This window comes from Calypte anna, chromosome 21 (assembly GCF_003957555.1).
Source record: "Calypte anna isolate BGI_N300 chromosome 21, bCalAnn1_v1.p, whole genome shotgun sequence".
NCBI classification, from domain to species: domain Eukaryota; kingdom Metazoa; phylum Chordata; class Aves; order Apodiformes; family Trochilidae; genus Calypte; species Calypte anna.
Window position 1 is genome coordinate 3,714,096 of NC_044266.1, and position 18,301 is coordinate 3,732,396.

The following is an 18,301-nucleotide window of genomic DNA, read 5'->3' on the forward strand; positions in this document are numbered from 1 at the left end:
TTTAACGGGGTGAGCTCCTCTGCTCATGATGTGGGGGGAGAAAGGGGTGATACCAGGTGTTCTGCAGCACACAGTGCCTGGATGCACATGTTCTGTGTGCCCAGGTTAAGGGGTTTATCACAGTTGTCTCAGTACTGGCACACAAACCATGTTTTGTGCTAAGTTCATGCTCCGCTGTATTCAACATGGTCTTCACTGACCTGCATGTCAGGGTTGATTATTCAACATTTGCATGTCTGCATGGGCATGATGGGTATCCTATACTGGTGTCTTGTGTCCTGTGCTCGTGTTCATTGCATGTACACGTGGAAACTCCAGCTTCCTGGTGCTTGGCTTTTCCCTCTGCCTAGGCACCATGCTTGGAGGAGCTCTGCATCTCTGTACACATCAGGGAGAGCTGAGCAGCACACATGTTCTGTGTTCACGTGTGCCTCAGTACAGGTTTATACCATGCCTTTGCTGATAAGCAAATCCTTACTCCACAGAGAAAGGAATCTCCTTCCTGCCCTTAGAGAAGCCAATCAAATCAAACAGACTGGAAAAGAAGACAGCCTCTTCATTAACCTAACAAGGAGCCCTGGGGATTTACACTCTAGACCAGAGATTCTCCTCCAGCTCTCGCTGGATGCTTTGCTGATGTTGCTCAAGCTCCTTCCCCCATCACCCAGGCAGGGATGTGTCAGCCCTGGGTGAGGAGCAGCACGGGTACAGACACTTGCACAGCTGTTTTACACTGGCCCTCCCACCCTCTGCTTCCAAAACTGGGACAGCATCACCTCTTCCATCACCCTGACTTTGCCTGATCCAAACAGCTAAGGTACTTCTCTCACTTCTCTCATCATCAGAGGACTCGGGTACAGTGCACAAATTAACCCTGGACCAAGTCGAGCCAGCGCCAGCACCTTTGTCACCCGAGGGAAGGTGAAGTGTCCCCGTGGGCTGAAGAGCCTTCAGCGGGCTCCAGCGGTTTTCAGGGCAGAACCTGTAACTGCCTGGTGCCCCCTTTAGGCACAGAGCAGGATGTGCTTCCTCCACAATCCGGGGAAAACTTAACAGACAATTCTCCAAGTCATGTGAGATCCATCAGATGCTGGCACTGTAGGACCTGTCTGCCCTCAGGACACCAGTGACAGTCCCAGCACAAGGCAGCAGAATTGATATCTGCCAGGGAGGGGGCTGCCGCTGCAGGACCAGGGTTAGGATATTCCCCTCCTTGCACTAACAACACTGTACAAGCACCATCCTCCTTTTAAAGAGAAGAGCAGCATCTTCCCTTGAACACAGACACCAGTGCAGAAATAATCCTGTGCTGCTCCAGCCTAGAAGCAGCAGACAGGCAAGTACTGAGGAACAACCTGCAAGGAGTGCAATGGGCCATAAATAAGGAGTAGGGGTCCCTCAGCTGTCCCTCAGCTATCTCCAGAACCACACCATACTGGAGAGATCTGGGGACAATTTCTTAGGGCTGGAAGCTGCGACCTACAGAGTCCTTATGGAAATGCTCTGAGAAAGCCCTGACCAAGCGAGCACACACTGGGTATGGAAGAAGTTCTCTCCCTTTCAGCAACCCTTTCCCTCACTTCTCCACAGCAGATCTGGTTTCAGCTGGTGAAAGACCAGCTCAGTCCTTGGTGATGGAAACACAATTGCTTTCAACAGGTAATATCACAGATGAGCCTGTCCCACTGACTTCAGCATTTACCTGCTAAGCTGTCTTCACTGCAACTTAGCTTCATCTGCAGATTCTAATTGTCTGTAAAATCATGAGACACTGAATTCTCATCAAGGTGAAAAGTCTTTTAAAACACCAACTTATGCCATGTCCATGTGTAGCAACTACTGCACAAACTTCCTGAACCCAGCACTACCAATGGTTAACTATACCCTGCAGCATCACATTGCTCTTTCAGATCCCATCACTGCCTACATGTCACAAGCTCCCTGCATGATGCTAACACTCATGACCCAAATAAGACTCGCATACAGATTGACTATTTAGGTTGACATGAACTCTTGAAACAACAGAATAAAAGGAACCCCCTCTCCCTGCCACTGCAAAATACACGTAGGGATGTTGCAGCTGATCTGCTCCAGGATGTGAATGTGTAGCCCCCCAGACAGCTACAGAAGGTGTCAATGTTTATAGGTGGCTGAGGGCAGATGTCCCCACAGAGCTGGTGGGAGAAACAGTCTGCAGCACCACCTGCATTCACTGCATGATGAACATGCAACATGCATGATAAACACTGCATGACAAACATACAACATGCATGATAAACATAAAACATACATGATAAACACTGTATGATGAACACACAGCCCATAAATCTTCTTCACATGCACACAGGGGTTAGGGACATTTACAAAACTCATCCTGAATAGCAAAGCAAGGCCCTTTTCCCACTTATCAGTACCTCCATGGCTGGGCACTGCCATGCTGTTGGCCAGCTGGTAGAGACGTTGTTGCTGCTGCTCTTCAAAGGTGCTGTGCTCATTGAGTGCTGACATCATGCGCCTGTAGTGCTCCTCGGGGGTCATCTGAGTCACCGAGTCCTCAAGCAGAGGTGTGTGGGAATTTTCTGAAGAGCAAAAAGATTTTTTTTTTTTTCCAGAGAGAAATACAGTGGAAAAAAAATCACATTAAGTACAAAGACAGTGCAAAAGGAAGAGAAAGGGAGGCTAAGGGGTACCAGCACAACTTCCCACAACTCTGCAGTGTGCCACTAAACCTGATGTCCTAAGCTGCCTAATGCAGCTGTCCTTGTGCTCCCAGATGTACCATTATATGTAGTTAAGACACACCTACAACTTGCTATAGCTCCAAACATGGGCACACATACACAGGAAAGTCTACAGCTGCTGCAGCACCCAAAAAACTAACTTTTTTTTTTTTTAAAAAAATTGTATTTATTTCCCTAAAGCAACAAGCAGTGCATTATAATAACACAAAATTACCAGCAAGCTCTCTACCTCCAAGGTGGCAAAGAGGACAGGCAGGATGAAAGAGTTCACTGAGTTCTCACCCTTTCATCTCAGGGGATGTGATTTCTTTTATTCAACACATACCTGATCAGACACACACCTCTTCCCCCCACCTCCCTGCACACCCCCAAGGACACAAGAATTTGAGAGATGTTCCAGCACCCAGTGTAGGTGATGCTGACAACTGCACAGCAGTGATGACAATCCACCTGTCCAGCTTTTGGAGACAAGGCACAAAAGCAGGCTGTTTCAGATATGGACCTATGGCTAAGCACCCTGAGGTGATTAAAATTCCAGCCAACAAGCCCACCTCTCCATCTTCCTGGAATGACTGCACAGCCCAGAAGGGAGGTGGTGCTTTGAGGAAGGTTCTGCCTGCTCCCTGGGCAGCAGGACTCCCAGTCTGACAATCAGGGAGATAAAACCACAGATGCTTTGTGTTTACTGTAAGCAGAACTCAGAGTAATTACTGTTCTCTGCCTTGGTGGTGGCTGCTCTAACACTATTTTATCTTGGATCTTCCCCACAGGCAAAACCTTTTCATTGCTCAGAGAGGAACTCCCAGTAACAACCTAAACAGACAGAAGGGAAGGGAGGGGGTGGGAAGGGCTCCCCCCATGCTGCAGTCACAAGACCACCTCTGTGTTCAGTGAATGACAAGACCACCCTACTGTGTGCCCCAGATTCCTGCTCCTTCATCCACCTCATTTCACAGAGTCCCTCAGGGATCATGGCAGGTGGCTCTGCTGTCAGACTGCCTCCTCCAAGGTGGTGGCTCTGAGCACAAACCATTTTCTTGGCACCAGGAATGAACATGAAGCCACTGGACACCTTACTGGGAAAAAAAACCTGGGATCTCCTTCAGGTGAGAGAAAGGCCACTAAGGTAGTGTCAGGAAATAGAGCCCGTGGTGAACAAATACAGTCTAGGGAACAGAGTGTCTGTAAAAGGTGGCCCTGCTGCAGAAGCTTAGGGACTGGTTCATTTCTGCCACAGCCAGAATCAGAGCCCATTTGTGGCAAATGTCTGCCACTCAAACCATTACACAACCAAGCATACAGGATTTCAGATTCTGGGGATGGAAACTTCACATCACACCAAAACCACCTCCTTCTCAAAACACAGGAGAGAACAATAATGACAACAATAATGAGTGTGCACGGCAAAACGTTTCAAGGAAACAGAGCTCCCAAGGTACTGTTCCTCTACAAGAGGGAAATGACTTCGGACCCCTCCAACTCAGCTCAGCCATCCAGCTCAGCAAGACGTTCATAGAATCATAGAATCATAGAATTAGCCGGGTTGGAAGGGACCTCAGAGATCATCTAGTCCAACCCTTGACCCACCGGAGCAGTTGCTAGACCATGGCACTGAGTGCCACATCCAGTCTTTTTTCAATCAGCACAGCAATTCATGGCCATATCTGCAACCACTGATCTCTACCCAGTTATATGTAACTGCATCCCAGGGAGCAAAGGCTTCCTGTGCAAATCACAGGTTTGTGTCCTGCCTCAAGCTAGCTGGGATCAGGAGCTGGGTCCTCATCCCATGCTGTGTGCACCACACTTAGAACCCAGATCTGAAAGGAGGAGGCTGTAGGAGAAGCCAGCCACACCATGCCTGCTCCTTCCCCATCTCTGGTACCCAAGCCTCTTTCCACCAGTGGAAGGAGCAAGGAGGTGGGGGGAAGAATTCCCTTCCAGATCCTCTTCTCACCAGATCACTCTCTGGGCCAGATTCTGCTCTCTTGCCAACTTCTGCCACCTTCCCCAGGGACACAGAAGTGCACCAACTGTTACTGTTCTCAAAGCTGTATGCCACAGACCTGATTTAAAAAAACACTGGAGGTTGGGGTTTTTTTTTTCCACACAGCTGTGTTATTAGAGAAAAAAAAAGGAGGGGAGGAGGGGATTTAATAACACTTAATTACCATAAACTCTATCGGATCAGCCACAGAGCAGATTTCAGGTGCAAGGGGGGGGAGGGAAATGATGGGGGTGGGGAAGGGGAGGCTAAGAAGAAGAAGGAGGAGTCCAGGGAAAGGCTGGATTTCCACACTTAAAACTTGGAAGATTTCACATGACTCAGCCAGAGATAATTCCAGCTCTGCTGAAGCTTTGCTGTCTGCTTTTGTCATTACCAGGGGGTAATGCAGGGGACTGATCTTGCCAAATCTCTTCCAGCTGCCAGGTGTGAAATGGACCCTGGCATGGTCACAGGGAAGGCCCAACTGAGGCAAGCATATGCTGGGTCTCCTTGTTCTCCAGCATGCATCCCTGTTCACCTAAGCCAAGGGGAGCCTCTCTAGCCCACCCTACACCAATATTGTAGCATCCCAATGGCAGCAGCTGCTGCACAACCTATTCACCAAGCTTTTATAAAGCTCCCCAAGCAATCCCAGACAGGACAGGAGCATCCAGCCTGACTGTTTACTGCCCTTTGCTACAACAAACCCATGACAGGTCGAGGCTCCCTCTTTGCAGCCCCAGGAAAAACTCAAGGAACCTCAGCTCAGGTTCAAAGCCAGCCCTTGGTCAGTTGCTTTAGGGCCTCTGCTCCCTGAGCTGTCACTTGCCAGGACACAGAGGGCCCATGGTCACTCCCACCATACATAGCAGTATGGGTTTAGGAGGCAGTGAAATTGTTAAATTGTTAGTAAGAATGGGGCCAAACATCAGGTCTTCATTTGGCCTAAAGGGACAGCTGCCAAACCAACCAGCATGTGGATATACCCACCCTCCCCAAAAAACAAAAGAAAAAGAACTGACAGAGGCTGCTTAGTTACAGTCCAGCTTCAGTTCTGGTCTACTTCATTAAGCAAAGATGCAACAAGATTTTGTTTAATTAATTAAAAAAAAAAAAAATTAAAAAAGAGAGAGAGAGAGAATGGGAGAAGGGGCAGCACATGAGGTCATCAGCCCACCCCAGGGGGTGAGCACAGCAATGTTTCCAAGGTGGTTTTCCAGCACTTAGTTTCAATTCTTCTAAAATGATGAGGCTTCCACCAGATTTATTTTTCGGTGGCTCAAACAGGAATCAAACCACTCTTCCTGGTTTTCTCTCCTTGCCATCGCTCCGTTTTATTTCACGTTTCAACGTATCAGAGAAGAAGATCTCTAGGCACACTGTTGTTGCAGGAGTAAGGATTTTACTTGGGGAATTGTCTCCTGGGGAGAAAGCTTCCTCCATGACCTGCCAGCAGCAGCCCTCACTCCCAGCCTCTGATACGCTCACATTTCCATATTAGACGCGAGAACGTTCTGCTCTGTTTGACAGCCGTGCTGGCGCGGCCCTGTTTCCACTGAGATAGGGCTCTCTTTTGATCTCTGGTGCACACACTGCGAGCGCTGGGGAGGGGGGAAGGGAAGGTTACTGCTTCCCTGCTGGAAGGGTTTCCAGCCCTACAGGTGTTTTTTCACTCAGTCAGAGAGAAGGAGTGATTTACTTGGCTGCCTCTGTTCTCCTTGCCTCGTCAGGCGCAGTCACAGCAGCACGAGATGTGCCGCGGGCACAGGGTCACTTCTCCTCTTCAAAAGGCTGTTTCAGAGCCAATGCAGCTGTGCCCTGGGCAAGGGATGCATCCAGGACCAGCCTGGAATGCAGAAGGGGAGAGTCCCCACCAGTGGAGAGTGCCAAAGGCAGAGAGGACCAGCAGCCACACAAGGCAAACCACTGGGGAGGAGACAAAAGGAAGGGACATGTCCCTGGGGGGACCTGGCTGCAGGCAGAGGACAGAGTTGCACGAGCTACAAAACATCCTCTCTGCTCCTGGCTTTCTACCCCATTTCTAAATCACAAACTGCACTCACAGCACCCGGGCACCAGCCAGGCTCAGGGCTCTAGAACAGTCTGACACTTCAGAGCACTATTCCCCAGCAGTAGTTCCCAAATTCCAGGTAACCCAGCCACTGGGATCCATCCTGTCTGAAACCAGCTTGTCACTCCATGCAGGGCCTCCTGGCTCCAACAGCTCCTCAGGACAGAGCTGGGAACACAGGGGTCATTTCCCTCCTGGCCCCCACAGTACCCAGGCCAGCAGCAGGGGAACTCTCCTGGGAATTCTCAGCTGCAAGATGCTCTCACTGCTTGGCCAGAAGACACCACAATGTTGGCTTTAGCCTCTTCTCTGACCCCTCCTTCCTAGCAGGGGGGGAGTAGATAAAGGCCCCAAAAGCACAAGAATCTCTGCCCCTACCCAGCCTCTTGCTATTCTGATGATGTTCTAGCACCAGCACAGCCTAAGCTGAAAATGCCTGCAATAGGCAAGAAGAGTAAACTAATAGAATAATAAAAAAATAAATAAATAAAAAAGGAACATTGGAGATCAGTAAAAGGCCCTGCTCAGAATTTCCATCCCATCTCACAGTCCTTTAAAGGGCAGGAGAGGTTTTCTGAGAGAAAAAGTGGGAGTAAAAAACAAGTTTGCTTTTATTCCAGGCTTCCTAGGAACACTTCTCTTAACAAGCTGGGGGAATCCCCAAGACATTCAGAATTAAGGAACAGGATTCAGATCTGGAGTGCACCAAGAGCTCCTTATCTGCTGCACTCAACCCACTCAGGTAAACAGTGGGAAAGCCAGGGGAAAGAAGGGAATGGGATCACTTGACTCTGCTGCTCCCATGGCAGAAACATCAATTTGTGCAAGTTCAGCCACTTTATTAGGAAGAATCCAAAGGCAGTAGTTTAGTTTCAGATGGCTTGATCGAAGATTAGCACATTCTCAGTCAGGCCTCATAGGCTGCTGTTACCTGGGTTCAGTTCCTAAGCATGTGTTCTCTTGGAATTACAAGGGATGGAGACTCAGGAGAACCAGCAAAGCTGACAGCAGGTGTATCAAGCATATTGGAAGAGTTCCATGTCCCTGTGTAACAAATGTGTTTCAGAACCTATTGAAGCATCCCACTGGAACTTACCTGCACACCTACTGGTGTATCACCTTCAGTGATAAGAGGAACACAGGAGATGAAAGAAAACAAGGAAAAAAGGTGAAGAGTAGCAGTAGATAGGGTTCCTCTTTACATGTTTCAGAAAAGCCTAGTAAAAATCCATTGTGCTTTTCCTTCTATTAAAGAATTAAGGGTTAGGAGAGGGTTACATGAAAGAAAAGATTTAGTATGATCTTAAGTGGTGTCAGCAATGTTGTATTAAGTGACACAAGCATTCAAGATCCTCTCAGAGTACGTTGCCTTTCCAATCCTAACCAGGAGACAAGGAGTCAAGAATAGACAGTATACAGGAACATCATGTGAAATTAGGATGCAGCACAGGTCCCTAAAATATATCTTTAGATAGCTTAATATATGATATGTAGGTTAAGGCTTCAGCACAAACTGCTGCAAAAAGTCCCCTTGGAGATTCCCAGGACTGGTTATTGAGAAAATACACCTTGAGGAGTCTCAGCTACTGGACTCCAGACCCATGAAACAGGCTCTAGCTTCAGACAGCCAGTCTGCTTTTATTATTTTTTTAATTTTTTTTAGTGGTCAAAGAGTGTTGGTTAAGCACCATGATCAAGATGGGTATTACTGACAGCTAATTAGTTTGAACTTAACAACAAAGCCTTTAAGTGAACAGCCTGTAAAACCTCATTTATGCAACCTCCAGACAAACTCATTAACTGCAGGCTCCATTACCCACTCCACCTTGCCAGATGTAAAGAAAGTTTAAAAATCATGTTTACAGAAAAGAACCATAAGACAAATCAGAAGATTAAAAAAAAAAATCCCTAAGAAGAGAGACCTTCTGCAGATTCCATCTCTATAGGAACAGTGCCCTAAATGCATAAGAAAGAATGAGGCAGTCCTATTCTCCCTGCTAGGCTGCTTTTTTTTCCTTTAAAGGAACAGATGCCAGCATGATAAGCCTGTGTATATCTTTTTTATTAAACATGTAATCAAGACGTTCTGCCTGAAAAGTAGAAACACCCCTAAAATCCAGCTCAAAAGCTGCAGCTTGCCTTTTTAATCATAAAGCAATTATTCTAATTAAGAGGCAATCCCTTTCTTGCACTGCAAGCTTCCCTCCCATTAGATAAAGAAAGCACAGTGCCCTGGTAGCCTCCTTCATGCACCCTCCGTGCCGGATACTTACAGCTCCCACCCCACAGCCTCCTGCAACCCTCTGTTCCCTCCCTCCTTAATTTCAATTAAGTTCCACCCTTAAGAAAGGAGAAGAAAGGGGAAGGGGATGGAGAGTGAGAAGCGGCACTTACCCTTTGGGGACTCACTTCTGGCTTTCTTGCTTTCTAAAGGACACTCACTGCTGCTGTTGGGAGAACATACTCTTCTCTTGCCTAGAATTTCATCTAGAAGAGAGATGAGAAACCTGAGTATCAGATAAGGTTGTACTTTCCTCTTTGCAGAAGCAACCAGAGAGACTTTGGTATTTTGCTTCTCTCTCTCTCTCACACACAGACACACACACACATTACAGACAGAGGAAAAAAAATTGAAAGTAAGAAAAATCATCATCTTGAGAGCCTTGATCTGCTTTCCTAATCACGCAGCCCAAAAGCACATAATGACTATTCACACACTGATCAATGCAACATTTTAAAGCTATAAATTCTAAATCCCGTTGATTTCCTTACTGAGTTTCATCATTTGTTCTGTTGCCTTTTGTCCCCCTGGTGTTTCCACTCCTTTCATGCCCTGATGCAAAGCAACTGGGGGAGAGAAAGGAGAGGAAAAAACAACACACACACAAAAAAAGGCACAACAGATCTCTGAATCTTCCTACCACAGTATCTCTCTCTCTCTCTCTCTCTCTTTTTCCCCCTCCTCCCCCCCCCTCCCTCCTCCTTCAAACCTCAAGGTCCTTAGCAATCTTCCCCCTCTAGATTGTACGGAAACACTCAAGCCTTTTGCATTACTGAAGCCCTAAAAACCAACACAAAATATCTAATATACAATTACAGCGTCCCCGAACAGATTTAAAATCAATATCCTCCCATAATAATGCTGGGGAAACTGAAAGCATGATGTTGCATATGGGCAGGAAGGAAGAGACTGTTTGTCACTGCAAGCATCAAATTCTCATCTATCAAGGGCTTGTTAAAGATGCAGCATCTTAAAAAAAAAAAATCTCACAAACAAGCACCATATTTGAGCGAGTATACACTGCCTCTGCCTGCGAGCCAACACGAGTGCAAAGCTGCTGCAATCTGCCCAAAGTGTGCTGGTTAAAAAAGGTTACAGACCCCCTTGGTGCTATTTATAAGAACAACAAAATTATTTATGTTCCAAAGGAACATTTTAAGCCAAGCAACTGTCCCTCCAAATCACTCCCCCTGACTCTGAATTCAGCTCAGCAAGCCCAGGTTCCTGCCTTGGCATTGTATTTATTGAGATCTATGGCTGCTGAACAGCCCCAGGAGCAGAAAGCCACCGAGCTGAGGGCACAGCCTGCCAGGCAATGCCTTCATCCAACCAGCAGTTCTGAAACTCTGCAAAGTTACAAGCAGCATTTCAAGGTTTTAAAGAGCACAAGCTGCCTCTGATTTTATCTTGCCATGACCCTGTCACCCAGTCTGTTAACAAACCTGGCACTCAGAGACAACTGCAGAGGCTTGCAACCATCCATAAGCAAAAGCAAAGTGAAAATACAGGAAAACAGTAGGAACTGGGAAGCAGATGACTTGGGAAGGTTAGAGGCAGCCAGTGACAGCACTTCAGTTTTCTCAGGACTTCACCTTCCAGGTGTTGAGTCAGCCTTTCAATACAAGTTGAATTTTAACAATCCTCCTGCCTCAGTTTACCTTTCAAATAACTTCTCCAAAGCCACAGACAGTACTAGCTTGCCAAGCCAGCATTCAAAGCTAGGAAGTACCTGGCCACACAGCACAAACAGAGTCACAAGCTCCCTCCCCACAGAACTCTTCATTCGTCATGGTGATTTTCCTAGAAATGTCAGTCTGATGCTGCACACCCTTAGCGCTGGAGGCCACGTATCTTCCTCAGAAGTGTTCTCATCCAGGATTTGTGGCTTTCAAGCAACAAAAGTCCCATTGCTCTGCCCACCCCTCCCAGCCTCGGCAAGAGGCAGAAAAACCCAACAAGGCTTGTGCTTAAGGCAGAAGAGGTTCCATGGAAGAACTGGTGACAGAAGCAGCAGTTACATGTGACAGCAACTAGAATCTGAGCAGTAAAAATTCCCCGATTTCACAACTCTGCCAAGGCACCTCATTACCCTCCTATCACTCCTTCTCTCTCGCTATTCCACTCCCACCCCCATGTGCCCATCTGCCAGCAGATTTGCTCTGACTAGCACCATGCCAGTCCCATCTCTCTCCTGGCTGCCTGCACTCATCCAGGGGAAAACCGAGACCACACAAGAACTCTGAAGCGGCACCACCCTGTGCCCCACCACCCTCCACAACCCCTGCTCCTCAGCACACACCAGCAAGCCAGCAGCTGTGTGAACAGTCAGGTGTGACAGCCTGCCAGCTGCAGTGTGCTGAGGGGACAGGGGCCCACATGTCTCAGTCAAGATCTGAACTCACCCCTCCAGAGAGATCCCACACAAGTATTAAATCGCTGGGGTGACCGGCAGCAATTCCCTTCCAGCACTCCAGGTTCACTTTCTACCCAAGCTCCAAACCTCACACACTGAGTTTCTGTTTGGGTTGCCCCCAGCAGTCTATATAGAAGTCAGATCACAGAATGCAAATTTTTCTCTTTCTCCCCCCACCACCCCTCCTTCATTTAAGTCCTGGGAAGTGGCAGAGACTGCCTCATCCCTCAAAACTTTGGGGACTGAATCAACAAGATACACAGTAAGCAAGGAAAAGGGAATAATTATCATCAGTAGCCACAAAGATTTAAAAATCCACCCCAAAGGTATTAGGGCATTAGGAGAGCACAAGGCAACCCCAATCTTTTTGATTTCTAGTCCAGTGTTACAACAAGTCATACCCTTCTCTTGGCTTTCTTAGCTGCAAAACACAGAAGAGGCAGGTCAGGTTTTCATTAATAGCTTCATACACTCACAGATCCTGGGGTAAAACCTAAACAGGGACATATTTGTTTTACAGCACCAATCCTTTCCTCTCTGCAACTTAATGCACAGCTTTGGCATACCACTTACACCTGGTAAACACCCTAAAGGGCCCTTTTACAGGACCCTATACTCTAAATCCATCCCTTGACATCCACACGCCACTCTCCAGGCATTCACTGCACTCACAGAGGACCAGGACAGGGGGTGAAGGCACTGGGATGGGAGCATTCACAATCCACCTGCCCCTGAATGCAGCAGCAAAACCACAATGTTTTGCAACTAAGCTGGCAGGGTAGCTTTGGCAGGGTACCCTCACGGGGTATTTAGAGCATGCTGCCACCCATTGACCAAACGGCCAAGAGAGAGATGTTTGCTCAGCCCAGGCACCTGCAAAAAGCAAAGCTCCACCTTAGAGGATGAGGATGACTTCTTGTTTTTCATTCCTGCTTTTGCCTCCTCTATCCTGCCTACTACAAAGCATTGCAGTTGAAAGGAAGACAAATCAAGGCAGTTTTTTAATATTAAAGCTGAAAATGAAGACATTATCAGTAGAACTGCAGTGTTACTCACTTACAACTAAGGAGTGCCAAAGGAAGCCCCAAGCATACTGATCACATACTGCAAGCACTGCCACACAGCCCTGACCACACACATACACCCCAAAGGTCTCCCATGCAGGTCCCCAGATCCTGCATGACATTCAAGGCTCCTGCTAGCCTGACAAGGCAGTACAGAAGGTGATCAAGAGAAGCATTTCACTCCAAGATCTAGAAATCAATGTGAATTTTTCCCCCCTCTCTCATGGGAAGCCAAAGTTCAGCACTCACCTGCTGCACTTCTCCAGTGAAACATGAACAGAGACATGCCAGGAAAGTAGGTCATCTGGAGGAGGACAGCACTCCTGCCTCATCCAGAAGCATCCCCCAATGGTTTTGCCACCATAAAGAGAAAGGATGTGGGGATGAAACCATAAAACAAGCTTGTGTAGAAGCCAAGGCAATCCAGGTTTTATCTAATCAGAGCCCTCTTTAGACTTGAGGCATGGTGATTAGAGGCCCTGGGTGGAAATGTCACCTGGAAGCAACAGGGCTTTGTAGTCCTGCACTGCCTCTAATCCTCAGCCTCCCAGCACTCAGCAGAGCTGGGTGACTTAACACTCATGTCCACCAACACATCTAAGAATCCCAATCCTCATTATCAGCTTTGTAGAGAGGACTTGGGAGTCTAATTCAGCTGGGAAGATTAGAAAACGTATCCCTAGGCTTCCCCAAAGACAGAGGGACTTCAACTCCAGTCTTTACAAGGGAATCTGTGCCAGAGAAGATGCACCAAGGACACACACAGCAGGGTGAGAACTGAGCCCACATCCCTGAGCAAAGGGTTTCACCTGGAACAAATGTGACATGGTTGCAAAATTTTTGCCCTCCTAATGTTGTTAAATGGGTGACCTTTAGAGTGTCCCACTTAATGGCCAAGGGACAAGGTTTTCTGCACCATATTATGCTACAGACAATGAAAAGAGATCAACACATGTCTTGTGCTCCCTATCCATCTCATAGGTTTTGCTCTGAAAGCTTCTTACACCCAGAAGTTGTGAGTAAACACAGAACTGAGACAACTTACATGGCAAATCACTCAGGCTCTGATAGCCAACATTTAACAAGAGAAGAGTCCTTTTTTCACCTCTCTTCACCTTCTTTTAAGAGGAGAAAAACTTCCTCCCTTCCCCTTAAACTCCCTCACCAAACTGAAGCCCTGAAGATGACAATTCAGGTATATCCTGGTGGGATATACCTGATATACCTTGGCAGCCTCTCCATTTATTCATCTCTCCCCCTTGCCTTTGGCACAAGCAGGCTGCCACCAGAGGAGTTGCTCTGCTCAAACGACTCAGAGGCTCCAGCCCTGCTGCTCAGTCTGTTCCTGTGCTGAATGTGACAGGTTTGCAGGGACCCTGGAGACTTCTTTCCCCAGCCGTGGGCTTGTGCCTTTGTCAGAAGCAGCACCAGCTTGCTGAGTCCCAGCAGGCCCAGAGCTGCTCTCAACAAAGGCTGGCGTTGGAGGGGCCACGCAGTCGGCTGCGTGCAGCAGCGTGGAGTCTGGCTGCACATCGGCCCCAGCCCTTGCCAGCAGGAATCAATGGAACAAAGGGAGAGTGAAGCACAAGGTCATGGGAATAACGGGCCATAATTTAACTGAGGGTAATGAGAATGGGGAAAAAAAAAACAACAAAAAAACCCCAAAACAAAACAAAAAAATTATTGGGGAAGATGGGGGAAGGGAAGCAGTGGGCTTCTGGAACTTGGGATCCTAGAACAATGTCAGCACACACCAGCTCGTAGGGAAGGGTCAGTTCTAGCAAGGAAGGGGGAAACACCACTGGAGCTTGGCAAAGAGTACTGCAAAATAAAGGTAGCACCCACCTCTCCCAGCAGGTCAGTTTAATAGCTTGAGGGAGATGGCAGGCAGCAGGCTTCAAACCTTAGCTATTGGACTGGGTTATCTCATTGTTCCTTTACATCTCCATCTACCTGTTGGTTGCAATTTAGATTTAGATTGCAAGCCCCCCAGGACAGGAAGCATCCTGTCACTTGCTTCTGTATCAGGCTTAATAGTATAAAGAGGACAAACAGCAGAGGAAGGTAGGCAGTCCCAGCTCAGGACTGTCCATAGCCTAGCCCAAGCTATCTGCAAACATTCCCTAAGCATCACACTTCAAGTTCCCTGTGACAAACTTGGAAACAGGAAGGGAAAAGGCAACAAAGGGGATCAAAGAATGGACCACACACTAACAGTCTCTTACTACAAAGCAAGGAAGATGCAATAGAGTCATCAAAAGTTTTTCTCTTTCCTGCTCACTTTACTTTGGCAGGCTGGCTGTGCAATCATTCCTCTCAGTAGCAGGATTCCAACAGCTCAGAATCAGTGCCCACCACTCACTGACCTCAACACGTTACCCAGAAAGAGCACCCCAAGGGCAGACCTGGTGTCACTAACCCCTTCCTAACCCCTTCCTAATGTGAGTTAGCTGCAGCATACAGGAAAGCTGCAGGAACACACAAGACAGTAGTTGAGGAGGATTCCCAGTGTATAACACATCAACCATCCTTCCCTGGGCTTTAGAAGAAGCCCACATCTCCTTTCTCAGCTCTCCTTACTTGGCCATCTGCCTTTCCTCCTACCATGCAAACAGTATCCTGCTACTTCCCTTCTCCTTGTGCTCACTTGAGTTGCCAAGCTGGAGCTAAGGACTGTCCAATATTTTAGCTTCCAAGGAGTGAGAGAGAGGAAGGTGTAAGTGATGCTGAAGCCATCCTCCTGTCTGCCTGTAATGAGGCTATTCATTAGTTAAGGTGCACCATCATCCCCTTGTATCCCAGATTCTTGCAAAATTCTTTTTTTTTACAGCATGCACCAAGCCATAGAAAGGTGGTAAATATTCATAATATGAAAAGCACTGATGGAGAGGATATACTGCACTTAAGAGAGAGATCTGAATTAATTTTATATGCTGCAGAGAAGCTTTTCAGCAATTGCAAACCTGTCAATCCCCACTCTCTTCCAGAAAAGATTTAAGAAATCAGGCTGGGAGGGCAGGCTGAAAGTCCAGGCCTTTTGGGGACTCTCTAGCTCTAGAAAGAAGCATGTTCTAGTGAGTAAGAGAGGAGAAGGGGGAAGCTTGTTAAATCAGCAGACGTAAGCACAGTTCTAATAAGGATCAGGTTTTCCTTGACAGACCACAGACCTCCTAGGAAAAAGGTGGTTGGCCTCAATTTATGTATTTGTGATAAAAAGCCATGAAAACAAGCATCATTCCTCTGCCACAGACACCTCCCTCAATCCTGGGGAATGCCATACAACACCCAATTAAAAGGTGGGAAAGGCTGTGTAGCAGGGGCAGCCCTACCTGCTGAATCCCTGCCTGTGATCTCTGCCAGCAACCTGGAATTCCCTCCACCACCCAGGACAGCTACTCCACCTCTGCTCCTTCTACCAACCTCCCAACATTTCTTTAGAAAAGTGAACACTGAAGACAGTGATTTCCAACAGAGCTGCTGGTGGTGCTGTGCCCTTAGCACCATTTAAGTGTCCGATTGCACTCATTCAGCCCCTGAAAAAAACAGCACTCCTCCAGCCCGTGACAGCTTTGACAGCCAGACTCCTTAATTCCTTTTTCTTATTCCCTTAATCTGTCATCTTTATCAGGCTGGGGAAGTGCCAGGCAGCATGCAGGAGCCCCGGCCCCGATCAATCTCCACATTACAGCTGACAGAATGGTGCTAATAACTTATTGATCTAATGTTTGCCAAGCCCCACCGGGGCTGAAAGGCTGCCATTGATTGGCTTGAGGGAAGGAGCCTCTCAGCTGAGAGCAGAGCGGAAAGCCTTCAAATTGTCTTCTTCCCGAGGAGCTGGGAGATGGAGGAAGGGAGAAGAGGGAGGAGGACAAGGGAACTAAAGGAATAGAAAGCAAGAAGGGTGAATATGTGAGAGAGGGATTAAGGATGAAAAAGAAAGGAGGGGGAAAGCGTTTGCGAACCAAAGAAATGCAAAGAGGAGGGAAAAGTGCAGAAAAGGAGAAAAGAGCAAAGAGAAGAAAAGGGATTGAGAACAAAACAATTGTGCAGAATCTAAAAAATTCACGAAATAAGCAGTTGATTCTCTTCTTGCTCACAAAAAATTGTTAATAAAATCCTTTAACTCCCAGCTCTTCATCCTAGGACAGTTTCTCCCAAGTCTGTTTATGTCTGGTGTAAAGCATGCAGCAATGCTGACTCCCCTGATCAGGTCTGAAACCACAAACTTGCATCTAAGGAGAGGGTATCATCAGGACAGCTTCCAGTCTGGTTTATGACTCTGTTCCCCACAGTGATATACATGCAACTTAACCCCTGAAAATCCTCACTCATCTCCTTGATTTGCATCAGACATGCTCAGCAGAGGCAAAGGAGTTGAGGGTCTTTGCTGTAGTCCTGTGGGGAAACCTGGTCTTGCCTGCATATGCAGAGACAGCAGAAGGACAAAAAAGAAATAACACCACCACATGACTTTCCACAAATTATATAGTTACTACATTACAATGGTTATGGTCTTTCCCATTTACCCTAGACCAGGTCAGGCCAGTGTTACTCCTGCTGTGCAGCCTGGGCTTGGCAGGACTTCATCCACAGCATCCACACCTGGTGACACAGAGCAGGAACAGTGCCATGGCTCTGGCTCTGAAATTTCAGCCTGACCTGTGGCAGGGTCAGGAGCAGGGACTCAGGGCCTCCTCTCCCTGCTCTCCCATCCAGCAGCAAGCTGGACACACCAGGTGCCACACTACAACCTGTACTGGATCTCTGTAGATGAGAAGTCACTGCACCAATGATTTGTTTGCAGCTGCCTGTAGAACACCTGGGAAAATGGGTGGAAGCAGGGGGTGGGGAAGAGGTTATTTGTGGAAGAGGTTATTTTTGGAAGCAGGAGAATCTTAGTCTTCCTAAAGCTGCATGGAAAGGAAGAGTCAGTGTTTAGATGTTTCAAAGTAGCAATGTGTACTGGCCATGAGTTTGGTGGCTGATAAAACTGCCAGGGAGTGACAAGACTGTTCTGACAGGGCCAGTCTGCCCTGTCTACTCCAGGCATGGAGGAGGCCAAGCTACCGAAGCTGCCCTGGTGAGCTCTGATGTTCCTTTCCTAAAAGTGATAAAGATACACCCTGAAATACATCACTGACCTTCCCAAAGGTGTTTGCAGAGCCATCCTACAAGAACCCTCCATCCAGAGTGGGCTTCAAATCCCTGGCAAGAGTAAGTTTTATTGAGTGCCAAGAACAGGGCACTAAACTGCCTCAGTTCCCTCTCCTCCTGCAGAGACAAAGCCAAGAATAAAACCTTAACACTCAAACCAGCAAAATCCCTGCATTAATCTATGCTGCAAGTGCACTGCAGGGCACAGCAAAAGGAAATGCTTCCATGCTGAGCTCTCCCATTTTTCCTTCATCTTCCAAGATGTCTGTCTGCATTACTAAGGAATCCTGGTTACCTCCCACTCCCCACAAGGCTGCAGAAGAAAACTGAAATGAAGAAAAGAAATTATTGTCCTCCTGATGAGGTGGATGCCAAGAGGATGAATGGCACTGACAGAGCCTAGACCCTCACCTTGCCTAGGTAAACAACTGTCCTTCATGGTAAAAGAAATATGGCTGGGCTTACAACTCCTAAGTGCCCATTTGGTGCTGATTTTCAGGTCAGTTTCAGGCAGCAGTCAGGTAAATGTTTCTGCTTTTTTGTTGCATTTGGCTAAGTTAAATGAAAAAGTGTCTGAATGTGAGCTCATT

General features: G+C 47.5%; 1 protein-coding gene across 2 annotated transcripts in view; it reads right to left on the minus strand.

Annotated features, from left to right (window-relative positions):
* Positions 1-18,301, minus strand: part of SAMD11 (sterile alpha motif domain containing 11) — a 115,884-nt gene that overhangs the window by 26,777 nt on the left and 70,806 nt on the right. For both annotated transcript variants that reach the window (XM_030463658.1, XM_030463657.1), the window contains 2 exons: positions 9,194-9,286; positions 2,415-2,579 (listed from right to left, as the gene is read on the minus strand). In XM_030463658.1, coding sequence (XP_030319518.1) covers positions 2,415-2,579; positions 9,194-9,286 — 258 coding nt within the window. The remainder of the gene's footprint in view (positions 1-2,414; positions 2,580-9,193; positions 9,287-18,301) is intronic.